Source organism: Monodon monoceros, unplaced genomic scaffold (genome assembly GCF_005190385.1).
Source record: "Monodon monoceros isolate NGI ecotype Baffin Bay Population unplaced genomic scaffold, NGI_Narwhal_1 Super_Scaffold_7, whole genome shotgun sequence".
Lineage (NCBI taxonomy): Eukaryota > Metazoa > Chordata > Mammalia > Artiodactyla > Monodontidae > Monodon > Monodon monoceros.
In genome coordinates, this window is record NW_021703784.1 from 101,749,041 (window position 1) to 101,775,347 (window position 26,307).

General features: G+C 48.6%; 1 protein-coding gene across 7 annotated transcripts in view; it reads right to left on the minus strand.

Annotated features, from left to right (window-relative positions):
• The window catches only part of PC (pyruvate carboxylase), a 105,787-nt gene that overhangs the window by 43,009 nt on the left and 36,471 nt on the right, over window positions 1-26,307 (minus strand). The window contains exon 1 of one of the 7 annotated variants that reach the window (XM_029208019.1): window positions 11,684-12,408. The exons of 4 other annotated variants lie outside the window; for them this stretch is intronic. In XM_029208019.1, the coding sequence (XP_029063852.1) occupies window positions 11,684-11,719 (36 nt within the window). In that variant the 5' untranslated portion in view covers window positions 11,720-12,408. Of the gene's footprint in view, window positions 1-11,683; window positions 12,411-26,307 lie in introns of those variants that run through there. 2 more of the 7 variants (XM_029208011.1, XM_029208016.1) reach the window with 2 other exon arrangements.

The following is a 26,307-nucleotide window of genomic DNA, read 5'->3' on the forward strand; positions in this document are numbered from 1 at the left end:
AGACTCACAGACTTAGAAAACAAACTTATAGTTACCAAAGGGGAAAGGTGGGGGGTGTGGAGGGATAAATTAGGAGTTTGGAATTAACATATACACATTACTATATATATATTAGATAATCAACAAGGACCTACTGTATAATACAGGGAACTCTACTCAACATTCTGTAATAACCTATATGGGACAAGAAAAGATATATGTATATGTATAAATGAATCACTTTGCTGTACACCTGAAACTAACACAATATTGTAAAACAATTATACTCCAATATAAAATAAAATTTAATTTTAAAAAAAGAGGCCTCTGTGTCTTTTGTAGAAGCCTCTTGTACAGAGCATTTAATTCAGTCAAAACATGAGGATGAGCTAAGGAAGAAATGAATCAGAAACTCTCTATGCTCAAGGCAGTTCAGAAGCCATTCTGCAACACTAATAAACCTGTGAGGATACCAAAATAAAGATTCCTTTGATAATCTCATTTAACAACGTGAAAATTAGTCTTTGCTTTTTAAGGGACTGATTTCCTTACTCATATACCCTTGACACCTTTTCTCTCTCCCCACCCCTCCCCCTTCACTCTTTCTTAACCAACAGAGGCATTTGCAGGTTGAAATGTGAGGATTTAAAATAATAGCTGTTGCATATACATGTCAAATGTCTATTCTGTAACAGAACTTACCCCCTCCCTCCCCCATCCCAGATGACACACACTCCCCAAAACCCAACCAAACACCTCTTGTCTTCCATCCCCAGGGAACTAGGGCTTCAGTTTGGGGGTCATCTTTGTCCTTCCCTCTCCCTCTCCCACCATCTAGTCAAGAAGGCCCATCAGTTCTTCCTCTGAAATGGCTCACGTCCTCCTTGCTTTCATTTCCACTAACCCACCCTAGATCACCCCCTTCTTCCTACCTGAACTGCTGTAAAAGCCTCCTAACCATGACCAACCATTACCATTGGTTGGCTTTAGCTACTGATCCAGGCTATATACTGAGGACAGCATCCCCGGTGCAGGCATTCTTTCACTCTCTTTTTAAAACCCTCCACGACCCTTACTGCCTACAGGTAAGAATCTTGCCTCACATCACTAGTCCAACCTGCCTGTCGAGCCTCATTTCCCATCACTCCTCAGCCTCCTGGGTCCTGTAACTCCAGCCAAACTGCCTCCTCCTTGTCCCCAAATAATCCAAGCACGTTCCCGTCTTCCTCAGAGCACTCCTTTCACCAAGATGCTCCCCACCTGGATGCCCTTTTCCCTGTGCAAAGCCCACTCATGTCTGGGTCATGTGTCTAATTTTTCTCCCTCCCGAAATCCCACCAAAACTTTAGTAAGAGGTTTTTGTTTTTTAAGCTATAAATCCCCAAGGACAGAGAGACCAGGAAGGGAGACCTGGTCCAGCTGCAGCAACATAACTGTGGAAGCAGCTTGGGTTAACTGTCCTCGTGGCCCTACCTGGCAGTGGGGAAGGCTGATCATCCACCAGTTTCCACCACCAAGAAAAGCTAGGGAACTGTGGCTCCAGGTCCCCTGGGATGGGATGAATGGGCTCATACATACAATGGAAGCTGGGTGAAAGCTTTTGAGAAGCAGTTAGATCCCTAAGTCCGTCCCCCCACCTCATGCTGCTGGAGACCACCCCTCTCCCACCCTCTCCTGAAGAACAGAGGTTTGCTCTCTGGAGAGGACGAAGCTCAGGGTCTGCACTGCGGGGTGCAAGGCACAGTTGAGGGCCTGGGTACCTTGCCAAAAACAGGAGAGGAAAGTTAAGTGAGCCTATGCATCCTGTCCCCTTGCCCACTCAGCTCCTAGAACACCCTTCCCCTCCTCTGAGACCTGACCCAGCCCAAGAGGGGAGGCCTCAGGATATTGACACTGAGGTTCCCCAACAAACAGCATGCCTCATCACCACTGTGCACCTCAGAAACTGGACTCCCAGGCAGCTTTTAGCCCCTACTAGTCATTGTGAACCGGCAACCAAAGGTCACTGGGCAGCCGACGACAGATTCCTTCAAAGAGAGACCAAAGGAAAGTAGCAGAAAAAAGCAACTTGGAGGAAACAGCCAATGCAAGGAGAAGAAAACTTAAACAAACATGGCATTAATATCCTCAGAGAAACAAGAAAAGATTACATAGGTGGAACTGCAGGATGTTCTGCACATATTTTTAAAGACCCATTCAGAGAGCAAGAAAAGCTCTTGGAAATTAAAATATAATGGGAAAAACAAACAAAAAAATCAATAGAAGGGTTGGAAGATTAGGTAAAGGAAATCTCCTAGAAACTGAAACAAAAAGACAAAGAAACGGAAAGTGGGCAAGAAAGGCAAGAGAGGGCTTCCCTGGTGGCGCAGTGGTTAAGAATCGCCTGCCAATGCAGGGGACACGGGTTCAGGCCCTGATCTGGGAAGATCCCACATGCTGCAGAGCAACTAAGCCCATGCGCCACAACTACTGAGCCTGCGCTCTAGAGCCTGTGAGTCACAGCTACTGAGCCCTCATGCCTAGAGCCCGTGCTCTGCAACAAGAGAAGCCACCGCAATGAGAAGCCTGCGCACCGCAACGAAGAGTAGCCCCTGCTCGCCACAACCAGAGAAAGCTGGCACGCAGCAACAAAGACTCAACGCAGCCAAAAATAAATAAATTTATTTAAAAAAAAAAAAGAAAGGGAAGAGAATTTGAGGCCAGTTCAAGAGATCCAAAAATTAAATAACAGGAGTCTCAGAAAGAGAGAACAGCTAAAACACAGGGGAAGAAACAAAATAATTCAAGAAACCCCAGGACAGAGGCCACGTTTCCACATGGAAGGACGCACTGAGCCGACAAGATGGACAAATGCAGACTCACACCAGGCATGTCGTGAAATTTCAGACCCTGTAAGCTTGCATAAAGTGGGGGAAAGGGGGCACAAATAATCTGATATCAGCACGGTTTTGGATTTCTCAACAGCAACTTGGGAAGCTAGAAAAGAACAAAGCATTTCTTTAAAACTTCAAAAGGAAAATGATTTCTAGCCTGAAACTCTCTATCCAGCTGAACTATCCATTATGTGTGAAGGTGAAATAAAGATAAAGAACAAATCAATTTTAATTGATTTCAATTAATCAATTTTAATCAATTTGGAATCTCTCAATTTTAATCACTTTGGAATCGAACTCAATTTAAGGGCAGTCTATGTGAATGAGAATGCGTATGAGAATGGGACTTATACATTATTATGGTCAAGTTCTGTGGGAAACCTGGGTAGCTGCTATTTTGGGGTTAAACCGAAGTTCATGTATAAAGCCATTTCACTCTTGGTAAAATCTGAAACTTTCAGTCTTGTGACTGTGAAATCATGACTGTAATAAAGTGATACTCTGTTAGTATTTTGAGCTCTCTTCAAATAAAGACAAGAAGGAAAAAAAAAATACAAAGAACAGGGCTGCCACAACTGACCTCCTGGCACTGCTCCTCAGGAAGCTACTGTGGATGAGCCCCACCCAAAAAAGGGAGAGAACAGGCCAGAAAGGCAGCAGGAGCTGCAAGAACAGGAAGGCAGAGGGCGTCCCTGGAGCGTGGCACTCAGAGGGGCACCAGGTGAGGCGTGGACTACACATGACCACTCCACAGGCACCCTTCCCCACAAGGGGACCTGAAGGAAAGCGGAGCCAGCATTCCTACTGATGGGACCCATGGTGGAAATGGCCTCTGGCTGAACCTGACTGTGACACAGGAAGACAACATGAGTGACAACTGAGGCCCAGGGCCTTGCTTCTAACTGACACAGGAATACTAAATTATATGCTCCTCTGCGTCTGGCTTCTTTCACGTAGCATAACGTTTTCAAGGTTCATCCATGTTGTAACAGGTAACAGGACTCCATTTAATTGCCAAAGAATATCTCATTGTACAGGTATTCCACATTTTATTAACCCGTCTGATGGACGTTTGGGTTGTTCCTACCTTTTGGCTATTATGAATAATGCTGCTGTGAACACCTGTGTACAAGTTTTGGGTGCACACGTGTTTTCATTTCTCTCGGGTATACACTGCTGCATCGTATAGTAACTCTGTTTAACCACTTGAGGAACAGCCAGACTGTCTTCCACAGCTGTTGCTCCATTTTATATTCCACCAGCAGCTTCTAAGTCTCCAATTCCTCCACATCCTCACCAGCACTTGTTATTATCTGCCTTTTTGATTAGCCATCCTAGTGGGTATGAAGTGATATCTCATTGCAGTTTTGTTTTACGTTTCCCTGATGGCTAATGATGTTGAGCATATTTTCACGTGCTTACTGGCCATGTGGATATATTCTTTGGAGGAATGTCTATACATATCCTTTGCCTTTGGATTATTTGTATTTTTACTGTTGAGTTTTAAGAGTTTTTAAAAATCTATTCTAGATACAAGGGCCTATCAGATATATGATTTGCAAAAAAATTTCTCCCATTCTTTGAACCACCTTTTTACTTTCTTGATAGTGTCCTTTGCTGCACAAAAGTTTTTAATATTGATGAAGCCCAATTTATCTATTTTTAAAATTTTATTGCTCGTGCTTTTGCTGTCATATCTAAGACACCACTGCCTAACCCAATATCACAAAGATTTATGACTATGTTTTCTTCTGAAAGTCTTATAGTTATTAGCTCTTACGTTTAGGTCTTTGATCCACTTTGAGTTTTATATGTGGTATGAGGCTGGGGTCCAACTTCATTCTTTTGCAAGTGGATGTCCAGTTGTTTCAGCACCATTTGCTGAAAAGACTATTCTTTTCCCATTAAGTTATCTTGGTACCCTTGTTAGAAGTCAACTGACTATAAATGTGAGGGTTTATTTCTGGGCTCTCAATTCTATTCCATTGATCTGTATGTCTGTCCTTATGCCAGTACCACTCTGTCTTGATTACTGTAGCTTTGGGATAAGTTTTGAAATTGGGAAGTGTGAGTCCTCTGTTCTTTTTCAAGATTCTTTTGGCAGTCTAGTTCCCTTGCATTTCCATGCGAATTTTAGGCTCATATTGTCATCTGCAAATAAAGGCAGCTGGAATTGTAAAAGACACTGCATTGAATCTGTAGATCAATTTAAGGATATTAAGCCTATATCTTAACAACATTAAGCCTTCTCATCCATGAACATAGGGAGTCCATTTATTTATTTAGGTTTTCTTTCATTTTTTTCAACTTTTTTTTTTTTTTTTTTTTTTTTGCGGTACGCGGGCTTCTCACCGTTGCGGCCTCTCCCGTTGTGGAGCACAGGCTCCGGACGTGTAGGCTCAGCGGCCATTGCTCACGGGCCCAGCCGCTCCGCGGCATATGGGATCTTCCCAGACCGGGGCACGAACCCGTGTCCCCTGCATCGGCAGGCGGACTCTCAACCACTGCGCCACCAGGGAAGCCCTATTTGTTTATATTTTATTTTTGGCTGTGCTGGGTCTTCGTTGCTGTGCGCGGCTTTCTCTAGTTGCGGTGAGCAGGGGCTACTCTTTGCTACGGTGTGCGGGCTACTCGGTGCAGTGGCTTTTCTTGTTGCGGAGCACAGGCTCTAGGCCACACAGGCTTCACTAGTTGCAGCACGTGGGCTCAGTAGTTGTGGCTTGTGGGCTCCAGAACGCAGGCTCGGTAGTTGTGGCACACGGGCTTAGTTGCTCCGCGGCATGTGGGATCTTCCTGGACCAGGGCTCAAACCCGTGTCCCCTGCATTGGCAGGCAGATTCTCAACCACTGTGCCACCAGGAGTCCGTCACACCTGTTGAGTCGATGTTTCCACCAGGAACTAGCCTTTGGGAGAGGTTTCCTGGTTGGTTGCTCTCCGCTCACTTCTCTGCATCTCCCTTCTCTGCCCTGCACCCAGCAAAGCTGAGGCCTGTGGATGGAGGTACCTGGACTCCCTCGCTGGCTGGCGTCCTGCAGGTTCAGCCAATGGGAGGCACCGGGCAGGAGAGAGGAGGCTGGGAGAAGAGAGAACGTGGAGTATGCTCTTCCCTACTCTCTGCTGGCCTTGATGTCACAGTCCTGACTCAGGATATGTCTGGCCTCTATGAGAGTCCCTGCTGGGCATCCTTGCCTCCACACTGTCAACCCGCCCTGAAGTCTGGAGGAAACACTATTTCCTCTCCTGACCCCTTCAGGCCTAGAGGTAAGTAATGACTTCCCACCGTTGCTCGTCCCTGGATGCCTCAACCTCCCTTGTTGGGTATGTGACTTGCCTTGGCCAATTAATTCAATTTCTCAGAATCAATGCATGACCGTCGACCATTCCTGGCCAGCCTTTACTGCTATTCTGCTCAACACCCACACCCCGAACAACCCTACAGAGGAAGGCACTGTGGAACTTCACTCAGCGTGAAAACTTGGTTCTCTGGTAAACTGATCACCACCTCACAGAGTCCACAAGCCGAGGAAATGGTGACGGAATTCAGTGGCACAGAGCTTCCACTCCTGGAAGAAGGAAAGTAAACAGCAACCCAGACAGGACACGACCTTGACTAGGGCTGCTGCTGCTTTCTCTCCCTATTCCTGATTCCCCAGGAAACCGTTCCTTTGTTGCCCTTTGATCTGACCTTTCACCCTGCTTTGGAATTTGAGCACAAAAGCTGGCCAGAGGCTTCCCAGAGACAGAGTCCTAGGCATCCACTACTGCTGGTTTTATCCTAATGACCACGGCCACCTGGCAAAGCATCAGAACCACGGATATCGCTTGCATGGGCTTGCCACCGAGTGCCAGCCATCGCATTAAGTGCTTCACATTATCTCATTTAACCATCAAAAAACCTTGTAAGTTTTTTTGTAAGGCCCCAGCTTTGTAAGTAAGGAAACAGAAACTCAGGATACGTAGCTTGGCCACGGCAATCACATTCCGTTCTGCCCATCGTCCCAAGCTGTGCCTCAGTCACGGCCCTGCTCCCCAGGAGGCTGCTGTGGATAGATTTAAGATCTACCATCCTATCTAGCTTACTCATTACTACCCTCGCTCTGCCCTGCCTGCCAACCCCCAACCGTTCCTCCCCAACCATCACGCTTGCCCTGGCTGTTCCCGGGCCTGCAATCACTGTGTGAGGGCCTGCCACCTCCCCCACCAGCCGGGTCAGCATCACACCCACGCCTCGTCCCCCCAGCACAGGCTCTCCCGCACAGGCTAACTGGACCTCACTGGTCCTGTGCCCATCGCTGGTGGAAGTCCGACAGAGCACACAGCTGAGTGGAGCAGGCACCTCCCCTGGGTTGTTTTGAAGTTTTGCAGTGATAGCCAGGGCGCACAGACCCACACTGGCCTTTACCCTGCAGCGCATGCCCTGGGCGGGGAGAAGAGACGGGTGGCTGCCAGGAGCTCTGGCAACTACAACCGCAGGCTCTTTTGCTACTGAGCAGGTTCTGAAGTGCCAAGACTCACTTTCTGCTTGCCAGCAGCAGTGGGCGTGTTCACTTGAAGGTAGTAGTTTCTCCTCAATGTTGAGAAGTTAGACTGCTGAAAATTCTCCAGGGAGGAAGGAGCATCCCAGCTGAGAAGTTTAGACTTTATGGAAAAACAGGGTTTCAGGACCTGAGGTAGTAAATGAATTACGAAAGCCCCAGGTGACAGACTGCCTTTTCTATCTTCTCAGTCCCAACCTACAGGTCCCTACCTCAGGAGGCCCTCTCAGTGCCACCCACCCCTCTCTGAGGGAAGACGCCATGTCTTACAATAAGTACAAAAACAATAATAATGAATAATAGCTACAAGCGTCTGTTAAGTGCCAGGCCCTGGGCGAGGCACCAGCCAGGTCACCCTCATACTTATGAGGTGGGTATTATCCCATTTGAAACTTTACTGAGCTGCAACTTGCATACTATAATTATATTGAACAGCAATATTCTTATGGCATTGCAGTTTATAAAGTACTTTAATAGATGCTCTCATTTGCTACTAACAGGAACCTTGACTACTGGCACAGACAGCATCATCTTCTTTTTTTCATTTTTTAACTTTTTTTTTTTTTTCGGCTGTGCTGGGTCTTCATTGCTGCGCACAGGCTTTCTCTAGTTGCCGTGAGCAGGGGTTACTCTTCGTTGTGGTGCGCGGGCTTCTCATTGCGGTGGCTTCTCTTGTTGCGGAGCATGGGCTCTAGGCGCACAGGCTTCAGTAGCTGTGTCTCGCGGGCTCTAGAGTACAGGCTTCAGTAGTTGTGGCGCACGGGCTTAGTTGCTCCGCGGCATGTGGGATCTTCCCAGACCAGGGCTTGAACCCGTGTCCCCTACATTGCCAGGCGGATTCTTTTTTTTTTTTTAATTTTTTTGCGGTACACGGGCCTCTCACTGTTGTGGCTTCTCCCGTTGTGGAGCACAGGCTCCGGACACGCAGGTTCAGCGCCCATGGCTCACGGGCCCAGCCGCTCTGCGGCATGTGGGATCTTCCCGGACCGGGGCACGAACCCGTGTCCCCTGCATCGGCAGGCAGACTCTCAACCACTGCGCCACCAGGGAAGCCCACCAGGCGGATTCTTAACCACTGGGCCACCAGGGAAGTCCCTCATCTTCACTTTCTAGATAAGGAAAATGGGCTTTCCAGCCCCATCTGCTGCCCCCCAGGCCCCAGCACCACCTCCTGAGCTCCCTGCCACCTCAGTGTTCCTTCATGCAGCCCATTTTCCATTTCCACTCACTGCACCAGCATCCCAGGAGCTGGAGCTTTGGAAGGATAAAGGGAAAAACAGCCAGGGTGTGGGAGGGGGTGGGGAGTGCAGGGGTGACAAGTGAAGTCAGGCAGGAACCTCCCTTCATGGAGGGCAGCAGCAGCTTTGAAGAAGCGAAGGTGGGGACCACACACCCCCATACGCCCCCTACACCACGTGGTCCCATAGGAAGGGCAAGGTCTGACAGTCAAAAAACTCAGGTTCAACTTGCAGCTTTGCCACCATCTGGTCATTTGAGTCTGGGGATCAATCTACCTCTCTGCACCTGTGTGATACTGTGATCTATAAGAAATATATAATCTGGGTTTTGTCCCTGGTTCCTGGCACAGAGCTCTTAAAATGCTTGGAATTTCCTGAGTGGAAGGGGAGACAGGAGCCACCTTTCTCATTCATAATTAGCCCCTTTCAATCACACCTGGGTTTATGCTAATGAGGTGACTCCTGGTGTGTCCCTAGATGGCATCAGGATGGGGGCTGGTTGCCAGAGGCATCAACCCTGTGATTAGAAGGTTGGAACTTTCAGCCCTACCCCGTTACTTGGAGGGGAGGAACTGGAGATTGAGTTAATCACCAAAGGCCTATCATACCTGTGTAATGGAACCTCAGTGAAAACTCTAAACGATGGGGTTCAAAGAACTTTCAGGTTGGTAAATCCACCCTTGTGCCAAGAGGTGGTGCACCCCAACCCCTGGGGACAGGAGCTCCTGCACTCTGGACGCTTCCAGACCTTGCCCTATTCACCTCTTCATCTGGCTGCTCATGGTATCCTTTAAAAGAAACTGGTAATAGTAAGTACTTTTCTGAGTTCTGTGAGCAGTTCTAGAAAATTCTCGAACCTGAGGAGGGGTCAGGGGAATCTCTGATTCACAGGAGGCCAGGTGTTGTCATTGGTGTCTGAAGCCAGGGCCGTCTTGTGGGACTGAGCCCTTCACTCGTGGGGTCTGCACTAACTTTCAGTAGTGTCAGAACTGAATTGAATTGGAGGATACCTAGTTGATGTCTGCAGAGAACAGGAGAATCGGTTGGTGTGAGGAAAAAACCCACATATTCGATGTCAGAAGTGTTATGAGTGAAAAACAGTTCAGACCTGTTAGTTCACCTATAAAGCAGGCTTATCCGTCCAACATGGAGGGCTGACAAGTGAGTGACCTGTTGTACGTGAAACTGCAGACTGTTCCTTCGGTTTCATAAACTGTAAACTGGAAAGCATCCTCAAAGGACTATGATTAGATTTCACACAATCAGAGCCATCAAGTGTTTATTGAGCACCTACTGCCTGTAACACAGACTTGAAGGACAGAGGATAATATAAAACACGGCCCGTGCCTTCAAGAAACTGTCTATCTGGTGAGGAGACAAGACTAGTTCACTTGAAATATAAGGAATATTAAACACCTAGCATACGCAAAGGAGGCGGGGGAAGGGTGAAGCAGCTGAGGAGAGCTGGGTAAGGTGTCATGGGGGTGGGGACTTGATCTGGGCTCAGAGGAAGGATCCACTCAAGAGGCCCGGCAGGTCGCAGCGCCTGGCACACGGGGTGACGGCACCTACTCGGCGGGCAGATGGACGGAGAGAGGGTCTGGCATGGGCCTCCTCTCCCTGCGAGCACAGTCTGGCCGGACTAGTTTAGGGCCAGGGTCAGGCGTCACCAAGTAGGTGCTGATCAAGTGAAAAGTCTGGTATGAAATCAACAGAAAATGAAGTTGGAGAGGTTTAGTGAAATGAGAAGCAAAGAAAAGGCACTCCATTCATTCAATCATTTGATATTGACTGAGCCTTTGTAACACGCCAGGTGCCCTTAGGCACTTGAAAGAGAGAGAAGAGGTCCCTGCCCGCGGGAAACTGACATTTCATTCCAGTCAGAAGGAGACCAAATACACAAACAAGATCATTCCAGATCCATCCTGATTAGTAAGTACTGATTGCCTCCTTGTCTCAGACTTCCTCATGGCAGGTGTCCCTTAGAGTTACCTGACTGTGAATAAAGTCAAAGGAACCACATCCCTCCACAGGACACCAGGGAGAAAAGGCATATTCCTTATCAACTTCTGCTCTTGGCAAGTTTGGGACAAAGCAGAGGGAATTGTATGTCCCTCCCTCTCACCTGTTCCTTGAAACACACAGACACACACAAACACACAGACAGACAGACACACACACACACACACACACACACAGCCAGTTTCTCCCTTCTCCTTGAGTTTTTATCCCATGACCTGGAGGACACTCTGGCCTGTTTGCAGTTGAAGATAAGAACCAGAAGCCATTTGGGGCCCTTATCTGTTTCTCCTCCCTGTAAACTGAGGGAAAGGTTTTCTTCTAAGCAAATGGGATAAGTCCTCCCCCCTGAGGCCTGAGCTGCGAGTCTGCTCAAATGCCAGAAATCTGGCCTCCCAGAAGGGGGTGCCTACCCACTTTCCATTCATTGCTGTCTAGGATATAATCACAAACTCACGTCTTGAGGAGAGCTGATCTTTCCCAGATTCCTAAAGGAAAGCCAGGCCTTCCTGTTCTGCGGCTACAGAGCATTTCATCAAGGCCCGAGTTGGCCAAGGATGTGCAGTATAGCACGTGTGCACCCTGGGCCTGGTGCTGTGCTCAGAGCAGACCCTTCCCGACCGCTGGCGCTTCACCATCTCAACAAGGGACCCCAGTCAAAGGAACCACGTGACCTTTCCCCTAAATGTCACCACCACACAAAGGCACTCTGGCCCACAGCTCTGGGACTCACGGCCCATCTTCCTCTGTCCCCAGGTCTTGGGCAGAACCCATTTTCACTGTCAGGTAGGGTTTGCCTACCTCGGGCTCCTCGGTCCTGCCCATCCCTGACCAGTGTCCCCAAAGGCCCATGAGCAATGATCCAGGCCACCCCTGGTTTCCTGTCTCTAAGGACCGTTTCCAGAATCCCTGTGCCCTCTCCTTTCCCAGGTACGAGAAGGCTGCCAAGTTCCAGAGAGGAGGGAAACGAGGCCACAGTGCGTGCACACCCCACCCAGGACAGTATGCCTAGGGGACTCTGAAAGGCGGTCCTCTTACCGCGGCAGCTGGTCTGCAGAGCCCCAGGGAGGCCATGCTGTCCTTGGTGCCGGAACACCGAAATCTGGGCCCTCTGCCTGCTGCCTGTTTATAAATGACGTTCTGGGTTAAGCCTCTGTCAATGACTTTCCAGAATTGCCCCCTCCCCTACAGCTCAGGCGAGAGAGAGGCTGCTTGTGAGCCAACCTCCAACTCAGGAGTAGACCTTGAACAGACTGTTTGAGAAAAGGCAAAAAAACAAAATCAGGTCAGGGGTGAGCTGGGAGGAGGCAGTGAAAAGCTGCTGCCCATGTGTTCTGGCTGAAGGATTAAAGGGCACTGGTATTTGGGTTTTACAAGGGGAGGAGGACCGGGGCCAGGGATGGGAGAGCCAGGCAGGAGAGAGAGCTTCTGGCCTAAGAAAAGGAGCAGAGGATCCAACAGGAGAAGAAAAAAATGAGGTGTCTAATGTCTTTCTCCCCCTCCTGAGACCTTGGGATGCCTCAGGTTGTGCCCCTGGGAACTGGTAACATCATGGGGCCAGGAGACTGGATTCCTCACAAGGGCACATGTTACCCAGTGGCTCTTGTGGGTTGTTGGCCTGGTATGACCTCGTTAGCAAGGTTTTTTCTATTTTTTAAAAATCAATTAATTTTATTTATTTTTGGCTGCGTTGGATCTTCGTTGCCGCGCACGGGCTTTCTCTAGTTGTGGCGAGCGGGGGCTACTCTTTGTTGCAGTGCGTGGGCCTCTCACTGCGGTGGCTTCTCTTGTTGCGGAGCACGGGCTCTAGGCGTGCAGGCTTCAGCAGTTGTGGCACACGGGCTTCAGTAGTTGTGGCTCATGGGCTCTAGAGCGCAGGCTCAGCAGTTGTGGCGCACGGGCTTAGTTGCTCCGCGGCATGTAGGATCTTCCAGGACCAGGGTTCAAATCCGTGTCCCCTGCATTGGCAGGCGGATTCTTAACCACTGTGCCATCAGGGAAGCCCTAGCAAGGTTTTTAAATGCGTGCCCACATTATTAAGCCCACCCAGACCAATTCATTTAGTGCAGTGTTCTCCCAAAGACCACTCCAGTCAAGAACAGGAATAGAGGGACTTCCCTGGTGGTCCAGTGGGGAAGACTCTGTGCTCCCAACGCAGGGGCCCTAGGTTCAATTCCTGATCAGGGAACTAGATCCCGCATGCATGCCGCAACTAAGAGTTCGCATGCCGCAACTAAAAAATCCTGCATCCTGCAACAAAGATCCCGCGTGCCGCAACTAAGACCCGGCGCAGCCAAAATAAATAAAATAAATAAATAAAAATAAACCTTTAAAAAAAAAAAAGAACAGGAGTAGCGTTCCCACCCACTGGGTACCACCCATTACCACCAAAACAAAAACAACCAGCCTCAGCTCTGACAAGCTCTTGGAGGCAGCAGAGTCAATAACTCACTGTTCTAACTTTGTTTAGTGTCCAGAACCCGAGGTTAATTAGTCAGAGAGGACCTTCCCTGGCTCCATGCGACGACCTGACGTGGCAGCTGGTGCCCAGAGAGCCTGCTGATGAAATGTGGGTGCACCTGGTCCCTAAGTCAGGTGAAGGTCCAAATCACAGGAGCCTCCTGGAGCCCACGAGTTAAGTGAAAACCCAGTGGGGGGGGGGGGAACTTGCTCACTGCTCTCGGATCCAGATCCTGACCCGCACAGCTACCTGTGTTTCCACCTCTTCATCGTTCTCCAGAGCTGACAACAAGCAGCCTCGTGCTTCCCCTCCAGCCCACCAAGGAAGGGTGCGAACCACTAATAAACCCTGCAAAGACCGGCAGCTGGAGATCCCGGGAGATGAGGCCAGAATGACACTCCAACGAGAGGCTCCATCCAGGAACAGTAAAATGTTTTTGGGGATTAACAACATATACCTTGCACGGTTGTTTGTGAGGGCTCAATGGATCTGGTTACTATGAATAGCCACTTTCTATTCAACAGCAGCGGGAGTGACATCTAGAGAGGAGACTGGAGGTTGAGGAGGAGACTGACAGGTGGCCTGGCAGGGAAAGAGGAAGAGGAAGTGTTCCAGCAAGAGGGAGCATTGTGACGGGAAGGCCACCTGGCTCTGCGTGTTCACAAGCCATGTGTGGCTTGGTGTGACTGGGACACCAGTTGCCACAACACAGCTGGGGAGAAAGGCAAGCTCCCTTCCCCTCACTGCATCACAGAGGGACGTAACCATCTGTGCAGCTGTTTCCAGTCTAAGCAGAACATCCGGCGTTGGAAATTGCAGCGACTAGCTTTCTACGCAGCTGTGAAATACCACCAAGGCCGCCAATCGCTACTTCTTCATGGCTGTTTTCTTCATCTTAGGAAACAAAAGTTGGGGGAAGGAGTAAGGGTCTGTCGCAGGTAAACTGAGGGCCAAGTTATTCTGGTTTCATGGGTTGCTCAGATGTGGAAACAACACTGTTGACCCTACGTGTGACAGACAGACCAGACATCCCATCAGGGACTCCAAGTAGGAACGACATCGGTCTGCACTCAGCTCTGGGGATGGGGACATGGTCAACAAGAGGCAGATCTTGCATCCGTCTCAAGCCTCTTGTCTCGCACTACCAGAGCAGCTGGACCCCTCTAATGGCCTTGGTCCCCCATTCTTCTCTATCACCCCAAATCCAGCCACAGAGGCATTGAGAGTCTATAACTTCTAGGAGCAAAGCAAGCAGAATGTCTTCCATTTATTCAAAAAGCTTATAAGGAATGCCCACCGGGTAACAGAAACAATGCTAGGTGCTATGGAGAAACAAAGATAGAAGGTGATGTGACCCCTGCACTTTAAGAATTCACCATGCGTAGGGGCTTCCCTGGTGGCACAGTGGTTGAGAATCTGCCTGCCAATGCAGGGGACACGGGTTCGAGCTCTGGTCTGGGAAGATCCCACATGCCACGGAGCAACTGGGCCCATGAGCCACAAATACTGAGCCTGCGCGTCTGGAGCCTGTGCTCCGCCACAAGAGAGGCCGTGACGGTGAGAGGCCCGCGCACCACGATGAAGAGTGGCCCCTGCTCGCCGCAACTAGAGAAAGCCCTCGCACAGAGATGAAGACCCAACACAGCCAATAAATAAATAAATAAATAAATATTTAAAAAAATAATAATAATTCACCATGTGGATGGTGGAGGCAAGACCTACACGTGGCAAATGAGCTTCCACCACCAGAATTAATCACCAAAGGATGATGCCACAGGGTATAGGGTCACAGAGCTTTTCCAGGCCTCTGCTGGCACTTCATCACCCTCAGAAAGACGCAACAAGCCCACTACTTGGAGACATCAGCTCCAGACTAATGAGCAAATGCTTCTAGATTGACCCAACCCAACCCTAGTGTTAGGGAGCCTCACAATTTCCAAGAAACCCCCATTCCCTTCCTCCTCCACACAGTTCACACCTTCCAGCACCACGACTCCCCTGGTCCAGCACCACAGCTTGAGCTCTGGGAACTGTGCTGAACTGCAGCTCCAGCACGTAATTCGCTCTTTGACTTGGGAATATTCATGACCCTTCGAACCTTAGTTTCCTGATCTATAAAATGCAGAAAGATCTGAGTCATCTTGTAGAGTTGCTCTGAGGGCTTCAAGAGGTCATGTGTTTTTGAAATACCTAGAGAGTCTGGCACATTGGTGATGCCCAGAAGAGTGATCCTAACGGTCAGTCCTTGTGATATCAGCCTTCATCCATCTCTCTTCCCATCATGCCCAGGGGCTCAAGATAAGAGAGGTAGCAACACAGAAACAAGCTTGGGGGCCAAGAATAGCGTGTCAGTCTCAGGGAGGATGATGACCAGAAGGAGCTGTGAGTCACTAAGCCCCGGGCCCTGCCTCTGCGACCATCGGCCAGTGCTGTGCTGGGACTCACCTTGCATTCTGGGCTTCGGTTTCTTCAACCGTTACGCCAGGGGCAGTAATGGCCATGCCTTCTTCACAAAGGTGGTGTGGGTAAAAAATCAATAAAACCATAAAACCTTTACTGTAGTGCACTGTGCTACTGAAGTGCCAGGCCCTATGGAGACTCAGTGTGGTTGAGAGGAGAGAGTGGGGAGGAGGGGTAAACAAGATAAAGTTAAATCAAGATACAGTAAGACAAGCACCGAAAAGAATAAAACACCAAGGAACAGATTTAACAAAAGTGCGGACTGGTTTGCTGAAAACTACAAAATATCATTGAAAGAATGTAAAGACCTAAACAAAAACACCTCATTTTCACAGATCAGAGACTTAATATTGTTAAAATGGCAATACTCCCCAAACTGATCTACAGATTCAATGCATGCAATCTCTATCAAGAAATCACAGCTTACTTTATTAGAAATTGACAAGATGATTCTTTGCATGGGAATGCAAAGGAACCAGAACAGCCAAAAAGATACTGAAAAAGAAGATCACAGTTGGAGGACTCACACTTGCCAATTTCAAAACTTACTACAAGGCTACAGTAATCAAAATGGTGTGGTACTGGGATATGGATAGACATATAGATCAGTGGAAGAGATTGAGGGCCCAGAAAACTCTCACATTTACAGCCAATCGATCGATCTTCAACAGGGTACCAAGACAATTCAACAAACGGTGCTGGAACAACCAGATATATACATGCAAAAGAATGAAGTTGGACCCTAACCTCACACCATCTACAGAATCTCACACAAAATGGATCAAAGACTTAAATTTAAGGCCTGAAACTATAAAAATCTTAGAATAAAATATTAATCCTTGTGGCCTTGGATTAGGCAATGGTTTCTTAGCTATGACAGCAAAAGCACAAGCAATCAAAAAGAACATAGGTAAATTGGCTTCATCAAAATAAAAAAACTTTCGTGCTTTCAAGGACCCCAGCAAGAAAATGAAAAGACAAACCACAGAATGGGAGAAAAGTTTTATAAATCATATAACCTGATAAGGGTCTAATATCCAGAATATATAAAGAACTCTTACAACTCAATGACAAAAACACAAACAACACAACTAAAAATGGGCAACAGATTTGAATACACATTTCTCTGAAGAAGACATATGAATGGCCAATAAACATAAGAAAAGATGCTCAACATCATTAGTCTTACAGAAAATGCAAATCAAAACCACAACAGGGGGCTTCCCTGGTGGCGCAGCGGTTGAGAGTCCGCCCGCCGATGCAGGGGACACAGGTTCCTGCCCTGGTCCGGGAAGATCCCACATGCCGTGGAGCGGCTGGGCCCGTGAGCCATGGCTGCTGAGCCTGCGCGTCTGGAGCCTGTGCTCCGCAACGGGAGAGGCCACAACAGTGAGAGGCCCGCGTACCGCAAAAAAAAAAAAAAAAAACCACAACAGGATACTACTTCACACCCACTAGGGTGGCTATAATCAAAAAGACAGACAATAATAAGTATTGGTGAGGATATGGAGAAACTGGAACGCTCATACACTGCTGGTGGGAATATAAAATGACTACTTTGGAAAACTCTTTGAAGTTCCTCAAACAATTAAATACAGAGTTATCAAATGATCCAGCTCTTAGATATATACACAAGAGAAATGAAGACATTTGTCTACACAAAAACATGCATTTAAATGATCATAGTAGCACTGTTCATAATAATCAAAAATTGGAAACAACCTAAATGTCCAACTGATGAATGGATAAACAAAATGTTTTATAGCCATACAATGGAATATTATTCAACCATTAAAAATTAAGTATTGTTACTTGCTACACAGTAGATGAACCTTGAAAATATTCTAACTAAAATAAGCCAGACACAAAAGGCCACTATTATACGATTCCATTTCTATGTAATGTGTAGAGGAGGTAAACCCATAGAGACAGAAAATGGTTGCCAGAGGCTGTAGGGGAAGGTTTCCTTCTGGGAAACAGGGTTTCTTTTTGGGGTGATAAGAATGTTCTAGAATTAGTGATGATGGTTGTATAACACTGTGGATATACTAAAACCACTGAATTACACACTTTAAAAAGGTGAATTTTAAAGAATGTGAAATATATCTCAATAAAGCTGTTATAAAAATAAAATTTTAAAAGTAATGCATGTTAAAGCTTCTTGAAAAGTTAACATTCTTATGCAAATAAGTTTTTTCTGTTTGCCTTTTAACCATCAATCAGAAGTCTAGATGCTCCTTGATCTCAGAGAGTTTTCTAATAAGGGGAGGAGGGGTTTCTGTAGACAAAGGAAATTCAGTGCTGGGTTATTCCAGGATGTGGTACCTTTGTTGATATTTATTAATTTGTTTAAAAATAACAAACACATTATAAGCTAACATAAATATTTTAATAAAATATAACTATATTTTTAAAAAATTAGTGAGAAGAATGGGTCTTGTTTTACATTTTGCAAATCTCTTTAATGTTCAGCTCAATAGAAGACACTGGATTCTCATATCTGCACTTTTGTGTTCAATTTATTGTAATAAGTAGAGTCTATGAAGAAAATCTAGACTCGCCCAGACATGTAGTTGCAAAAGGGAGGAATATTTTAATTGCCTTTTCAGACAATTGTGGATATCACTGTTGGATACTATACCAAAACTTGACAAATGGTAGTTAATTATAATGTGAAATATGAAACCCTATGGACTTCAATGTACTGTTACGTTAAAAATCCATTGGCCTTTCTTTTTTCCCTAATAAATTTTATTTATTTATTTATTTATTTTTGGCTGCATTAGGTCTTTGTTGCTGTGCGCGGGCTTTCTCTACTTGCAGCAAGCAGGGTCTACTCTTTCGTTGCGGTGCGTGGGCTTCTCACTGTGGTGGCTTCTCTTGTTGTGGAGCACAGGCTCTAGGCGCATGGGCTTCAGTAGTTGTGGCACACGGGCTTAATTGCTCCACGGCATATGGGATCTTCCCGGACCAGGGCTCGAACCCGTGTCCCCTGCATTGGCAGGCGGATTCTTAACCACTGCACCACCAGGGTAGCCCCCATTGGCCTTTCTTAAATTGCAAATGGGCCTTTTCCCAACATGATTTTGTAACGTCATACACTGGTCATTTGGAAAATACCAGTTTACTGAGTTATTCTAATCCTCAAGATGCTGACACATTTTACTGATATAATAAAATGCCAAGATGTCACAGATGTAATATCACCATCAATCTCATCAGAAAACTCTAAGTATTGAGAAGTTGTCGAGCACAAGAGGATGGATACAAGCTTTCCAAAATGCTAATTTTGGCCTGAAAGCTCTAATTTTACCAAATACTATTGGTAAACAAACTGGCAACAAATACTATTAGTTGTTTTCTTTGAAGCGACAGGCTCACTACATTCATTTTCGAGAAAAAGTCTGTTGGATACCCCAGTCTGAATAACCACAGCTGCCAGTTATTTTCAAGTAAAAACAGCATCTCCTGAAAATACGGCTAGTTCAGCTCGTAACTCAAAACCCCCCGAAGTGCTTTCCCTCGGGCCAACCAATGCAGTTAGTTTACTTCCCATCTCATCATCATAGAATATCAAAGACCTGCACACAAGCATAGAGAGTTAATAAAATGAGCCATCTTTACTGTTTCATCAAGGCCAGTCTTAAGTGAAGCTGGCTCTTTTGAACTGCAAGTGTGTGGAGGTGAAGGGATCCGCCCTGACTCCTGCAAAGCTGCCAGCCGTTTTGCCCACCATTGCTTTTGCACCATCAGTGCAAATGTCAACACAGTGGGAAAGGCAGGTAACTTCCTAGTATTGTATGAAAAGCTGACTCAGGGACCCCCTCGAAATGGTCTTGAGGACCTGCAGGGACCTGGGGACCCCACTTGAAGAACCACTGGTCTAGGAAGCCATTCCCTGTGGACTGAGAGAAGGAAAAACAACTTTAAAATAAAGCAAACAGGCTTCTTCACTTTGTGACATAAGAGGAGGTAGTGGAGGTGAGTGCAGAATGGGCTGTGATTCCTGCACTGAGTCAAGGCAGGCGGACTGACCTCAGTGCCCTATATTTGACCACCTTAAAGGGCCCAGGAGTTTCAGCTGAGCAGACGGCTTCCTGCGGTTTCAAAGTCTTACAAACAAGCTCTCTGTCCCACACCACCTTTCCACTCCTTGGACCTCGACACAAAAGAGGCCCCTTCAATCTCGGGATTGTTCTGCTCTACAGTAGACAGGGCAAAGAGGAACACATGTGGCTGGGGAAGGATGGCAGGAAGCAAGGAAGAAAGGGAAGAGGGCAGAAAATATCTCACCTTGGCTCTGCCCAGTTGCCCCCAGTCTCAGTTCACCCAGGGGGCACAGAGGGGGCTTCCTACCAATTCTCTGCATTCCTACCGCATTCCTCTCCTGCCAGGTCAGAGCTGGCCTAGATTCCTGCCAACTCGCCCCTTAGTTCAATGTGAACAAAGGGGTTTTCCCCCTTTTGCTTCCCCCAGACTAAGGTCTCTTGGTAGGAAAGGCCCCCTTCTCTGCACCTCAGCTATCAGCTCCCACCCAGCAGCAACCAACACAAGACCCCATGTTGGCTCAAAGCCTTATCCTCCCATGATTCCAGTAAAACAATGTGAAGTCAGGGTGGGAACGAATTTCTCATTTGAGACAAGACTGTTACAACTGCAGCAGCAAGAAAGCTGCTGGCCCGGGAGCCAAGTGCAGAAAACAGAGTGCCATTCAGGTCCGAGGGAGAAACAATAGGCCCTTATCCTACACTCTGGTCTAGGCCAAGAGCTGCTAAGCAGAGCTGGAAGGCCCGATGGGTAGCCCCTGGACAGGGCTGCCCTAGGATACGTGGGGTCCCAGGCAAACACTTGGGGGGCGGGGCAGGGAAATCCCCTTATCTATATAAAAAACTTGAGTCGCTCAAAATTAGCGTGTCAGCACCATTTTGGCCGCCCAACCTCACACAACCCTACAAAGGACTGTTGCAGCCACCAGTGGAATCTGCCCTCCTGGAACAGGGCCTGGACTCAGGGCCCTGGGACAAACCCGCAGGACATCTGGTTGTCCCTGCACAGGGTAGAGGGTTGAGAGCTCCCCAAAGGGGCTGATGTGGGTCCCAGTCTGGGTTCGGAATGTCCAGCTGGAACAGCACTGGAGGGAGGCACTCCAACGTGTGGGCCCCTCAGGTGCAGAGCTCCAGGCAGAGGCCACACGTGCCCGGCCTAAGGGTGGCCCTGGCCCCGCAGACACAACCACAGTCATGGCCTGAAGGGCTACGAGGGCTGCCTTCAAAAAAGAAATCAGGGCCTCACAGCCCGGGTACTTCTTGTTTTCCGGTCACTGCTACCTGGGCAGCCCCGAACTCAGTTTCTTCCACCTGTGCTCCTGTGGGTACCAAGGCGGTTCGTTCTAAATTCACACCTCACCCCTGCCCAGTACCTCTCAGTAAGGTCAGCAGGTAAGAGTCCAGGAAAAAAAGACATCAAGAAGACTTTGCTGGGAGTTCTTCAAGGGAAGGGCTGAGCCTGGCCTGAAGTAAACACCTAACAGATGTGAGGAGAAAACCAAATAATCCACAATCTGATAATCCGCTGCCGGGCAAGAAAGCATTTAATTCAACTTGAAACAAGCCCTTCTGCCATCACCCCAGTGACACGACAGGGGATAGTTAAGAGCAGTGCCACACGGGGTCCTAGGGTGCGTCAGTGGGAAGGGACTCACCAGGACGACACAGCTCCGGAAGAGACTCCAGCTGGGGAGGGGGAGGCGTGGCTCCAGCCAGGGAGGGGGCGTGGCTTCCATAGCTCCTCCCACCCTCTACTCCAGTTCACTGAGAGTTTGAGACGTGAAACCTGCCCCAAGTTCCCCGGTGTTCTGCCAAGATCCTCACCCAGCCGCGCCTGCTGTGAAGCAGATAACAGCACAGCGGGGGAGGCTTCTCCTGGCCCACTCGGGTTAAGGCACTCTCCTTACATCAAGGCTGCAATTACATGGCAACTGGCCTTCTCTGTCTGCCTCCCCTGAGGACAGGAGATCAGGGCTGTTTTTCTGGTTCCCTGCTGTGTCTCCAGTGTGTAGCATGGGGCCTGGAACAGGGTGAGCACTCAATAAATGGTTGGGAAGCAAATGCAAGTCTCTCTCAGCTACACAGTGGCCCCTGAAGCTGAGGGCTAGCTGCTGACCACTCAGAGCCCAGTGACCATGGAGACCAAGGGCTCCATCCCAGGCGGGGCGGGTCTGTGCCAGGGGCCCTCCCCTCGGTGGGGGCTACTGGGAGAGGGGCGATAGGCCTCAGCGAGCTTCATGGGGAACAGTTCATTGAGAGGCACTGGGCCAGGTTCTGAGACTTCCATGACAAATATCCTTAAGTCTCACGCTAAAGGAACAGAGAGGGCGATCAGGTGGAATTCCTGACCCTGAGGAGCAAGCGTGGGGGGAGAGGGAAAGGCTGGTTCCAATCCTCGGAGGCCCCAGATTCGGTTCACTCTCCCTTCTCCTTTCTCAGTCCTCGCCTAGCACCAGCTACTGCTTGAATCTTTTAGCATTTCAAGCTAAGTGCTAACTACCCTTTCTCCCCATGCTGGCTCAGTCTCTCCCTAAATGCTTTTATACCACCACCACCCGCCTCTGCTTCAGTCCCTCCTCCTCCTCACCGCCTGAACAAACACACCAACCAGCTTTGGTTTTAGCCACCAACAGAGTATGCCAGAACTCCCTCTACTGCTGGCGGGGACTGGCAAAAACGAAGGAGCTTTTCGCGGGGCCCAGACCTCCTGCCTCACTCTCCCATCAATCCTCAGGCTTTCCGTGCGTGGGCTCCACTTTCCAGGGAAGGCACCCAGTTCTCATTCACCACATCCTTCCTGAGTGCCCCCACCATTCGGCCCAGCCCAGTGCCTTCCCCCAGCAACGGGCAGGCCCGGTTCATGGCTCTGGACAGAACACCTGTTCTGCTTGTTGCCAAGCACATTTATTTGTGCAGTCTGTGTTCCGAAGAAGGTTAAGAGGAGCCTTACTTCCCAAGTGACGTGGCTGGCTACAGGCAGCAAGTAGCTCACTGCACTGCCAGGCCTGAGACCACGGCTTATTCATCTTGGCATCCCAAACCTAGCAGAGCAGGGAACCAAGCAGGCACTGGGTAAACATTTAGAGAACAAATAAACCCTAAAGGGAGAGAAACATGGCTCTGCAGAATGTACAGAAGACTTGGTGGCAGAATACCTGGATCCCAGGCCTGGCTGTTCGTGACCTCGGGCAAATCGTCTGCAAAATGAGACCTCTGATACCCCTTAGGAATGTATGTGAAAGTACTTTGCTTACTGTAAGGGCCTGTGCAAACTGGTATAGGTTTCCAGAGATGGCCCCTCACCTTTTCCTACCTGGGATAAGGAGTTCAAGGATATGGAAAATTGATAAGCCAAGAAAAAAAAGTCAGGTCTGAAATTCCAGAACTAAGCTCCAAGGAAAACAGGAGCCAGGCCCAGGATGATCGCATTTTATAGTGGTTGATGTGTTTGTTGCTTTGTACATTGCTCTCAGGTTCTGTCTGGTATGTCTGTGTTTTGCCTAAGCTGGATCTAAGCTTCCCGGTAATCTAACACCTACATAAATGCATGTCAACTGCTCTGAAATAAGAAAGTTGCTGACAAGGGGAAAGGGTCTGGAAAACTGTTGGCATCGTGTATAACAAGGGAGAGATGATTTTTTGGCCTAAGGTGCCGGCAAAAGGCACCTCAGGCCTGGCCTCAGCCTTCCGGACAGCGACACTCACAGCTCCGGGTGGACTGTGGGGAGGTCCTTGGAAGGGCTGCCTAGGGCCTGGGATGGTCCATGAGGACCTCCTGCTACAGGGAGGGGAGAAATTGGGATCCTGTTAGCTCTCCCCTAAGTTAGCACGTGTTCCTATCCAGCATGGAGCACCCAGCATCCTCTGCAAAATCCTGAGTCAAAATGCCCAAGTCCCAAAAAAAAAAAAAAAAATGCCCAAGTCCCTACCCTTGCTACAGCTTGTGAGCTCTCTAGGCGGTAAGGAAAACAGCAAGTAAAGTCTTCTTTCCTCCTCCTAAGTAATTCTGAACTAAAGGAAAATTCATGTGAAGGCAATGAGAACTCTTGTCTCCACCTGCAGCTCCTGCGGAAGGGAGATAAATAAACCACCAGGCCTGAGTCTGTAAGAGTCTACTCTGCTGCTAACATTTCTACTTCTGACATTCTCTTTTTGGGGTGGGGAGATGAGATGGGTGGGAAGGTGAGAGGCAAAAGAACAAATAAATAAGGGAATGAATAAAAGGCTTCCCCACCCCCTAAGTCCCCAGATGTTCTGCTCACCCTGGCCCCAAAGCAGAGCCCCCGCCCAGTGGAGAAGGCCCAGGACCAGAGGGCAGCAACACTCAGGTCTTCTCCCTGAAGATCTCCGATCCAGAAGCGCCCCTAACACAGCAGTTCAGAGAGGAGCTAGACCAAGCCCCACAAGCCTCCAGCACTCCCAGAAACCAGAGGGTTCCAGAAGAGGCCCTGGGAAAGACTCCAATAATCCTGGCATCATGGGCCCAAGTGGACTGATTCAAGCCACCAGATTAGTCTCAAAGGGTAAAATAAGTGAATGGAAACCCTTTTTCTATTTTCAAATTCTCCCTTCACTCACACCCTTAAAGAGCATCTTTGCGGAACCCTGGATGGGGCTTCCTGTGTGCAGTCAGGGACTCTCCAGAGACCTCCAGGAGCTGGACAAGCTGGGAAGGAAGGAGAAGCCATTGCCTGAGGGGAGGAGCGCAGGGTGGGAGTGGGGGACAGGGTAGCTACAACAACCAAACGGGATCCAGGCCAGAGGCAGTGCACAGGCCAATCCTGAGGATCTGTGCTAGGAATAGCAAACAGATAACAAAGGGGGAGGGAGGTTCTAACTCCCATCGCTGAGAAAACAATGAGACCTGTCAGTGAGGGGCCTGGTCCAGGCTCCCCACCTTGAATTGAGGTCAGAATCAAAATCTAGGCCTCAACTCTTTGGGGAAGAGGTACTGTATTAATCAAGAAGAAAATGAGTTTATAAAATGGGCATCAATCAGGTCAAAGGCAGATCAGTGGCCCAAACTTTTGCATATGATACTGGTTTGACAATATCAGATACAGCCTTGAAAATGTAGGTTACCACAGTGCCTGGCACAAAAGGCTTGTTGAATGAATATGTGGGTAAGTGAATTCGGATTGAGGCTGGTTTGACCTGGAAGAGTCAAAGTAGCAGAGACTGAAAGAAGGTGCGTGTGCAACTAAGCTTATTTTACCATGGACCCAGGATACCGCATGGCCCCAGCTGGGGCATAGAGGGAGGGGGAAGGGAGGAGGGGGAAAGCAAGGGAGATGTGTTCTCAGACTCTACATGCCAACAAGATGAGTCGCAGCTGGCTCAGGAGACACCCTGAAGAAAGGTGCCAGGCTACTCACCAGCAGGGCCGTCAGCCCCAGATTGAATATGTGTCTGGGACAAGTAGAGGGGAACAGGAGAAATGGTACGGACCTAAAATCGGGTACATAAAGTGGCAGTCACCAGAAGGCCTGTCTCCCAGGGACCTGCTTGCTGCTTCAGAAAGGGCAAAGGGCCAGCTCTAAGCAATGGCTTCCTGTCGACCCCAAGATCCCAAGACTCTCAGAGCCACTCCCGTCTTCACCGCACCCTCCTGCAAGCAGCCTCACTGGTTTGGCTTTCTTCCTTCTACCTGGGATCAGAACTCCGACCTCTTCAGGGAATGGTGCTGGGCCTGGGCTCCCATTTAATTTCCTTAATGCAGAGAAATGTGGCCGAGGACAAGATGCCTCACTGGGTCCACGGCTCGACGCAGCTGCGTCCATTTATACACATGTCTCCTCCGCTTCTGAGAAAGACGACCCCCAGGGCATCAGGGAGTGTGGCAACAAACCTTGCTGGAAACCTCAACTGCTTGCTAAAAAACCTTCTCCCTTACATTTCTTCAAGCCCTTGGGCAGGATTATCTTTATCTTTACTACAGCCTTAAAGAAGCATTCCAGAAAGGAAACAAAAGCAAAAAGAGAACAGAGGCCAAGGATAATCTTGTAAAACAGATGAGAACCAAGATGTCTGAGCAGAGAACCCTGATTCCAGGCCCTTGGCATCACTCAGAGGCTAGCGGGGAAGGAAAAACAGAAGGAAACCACAGGCTTTGCGAAGGACGCAAGCACAGCAATGACACAGGGAAACACACCACGCGCAGCACTCCGCAGCGGGGCGCGTTTTGCTCTTCTGGCAGCGCCTGGCACCGGGCATGGCCTGGGTTGTCGGGCAGAGAGACGAGTCTGAACCTGGGCTCTGCCACTTCGTACCTGCACAACTCTGGGCAATCAGCTCACCTCCTGGAGCCTCAGTTTCCTGAAGGTAACACCTTCTACCCTCCAGAAGAGACCACAGCAGAGCAGAATGGACGGAGCTGCCATTACTATTTTACTGTTGTATCCTTTTATATAAATTGAGTTCTAAACGAGGAAACAAATCAACCTGCAGATACAACATCACCCAAGAATTCTGACCTGATTTTGCCCCCACTTTGGAACTCTCCCTGAGAGCTCCAAACTGGCAAACCTCCACAAAGAGAAAGTTACCCCTCCTCCATGCAATTCGCAAAGGGGTTCCTTCCCTAACCCCCAGCTCAGTTAAATAGGAAAAAAGAGACCCACCACGTTCCTAAGTACAAGTCCTCTGTGCTTGTGAATGAGGTTGGGGGTCCCTTTGTCTGCATAAAGCCCACCCAG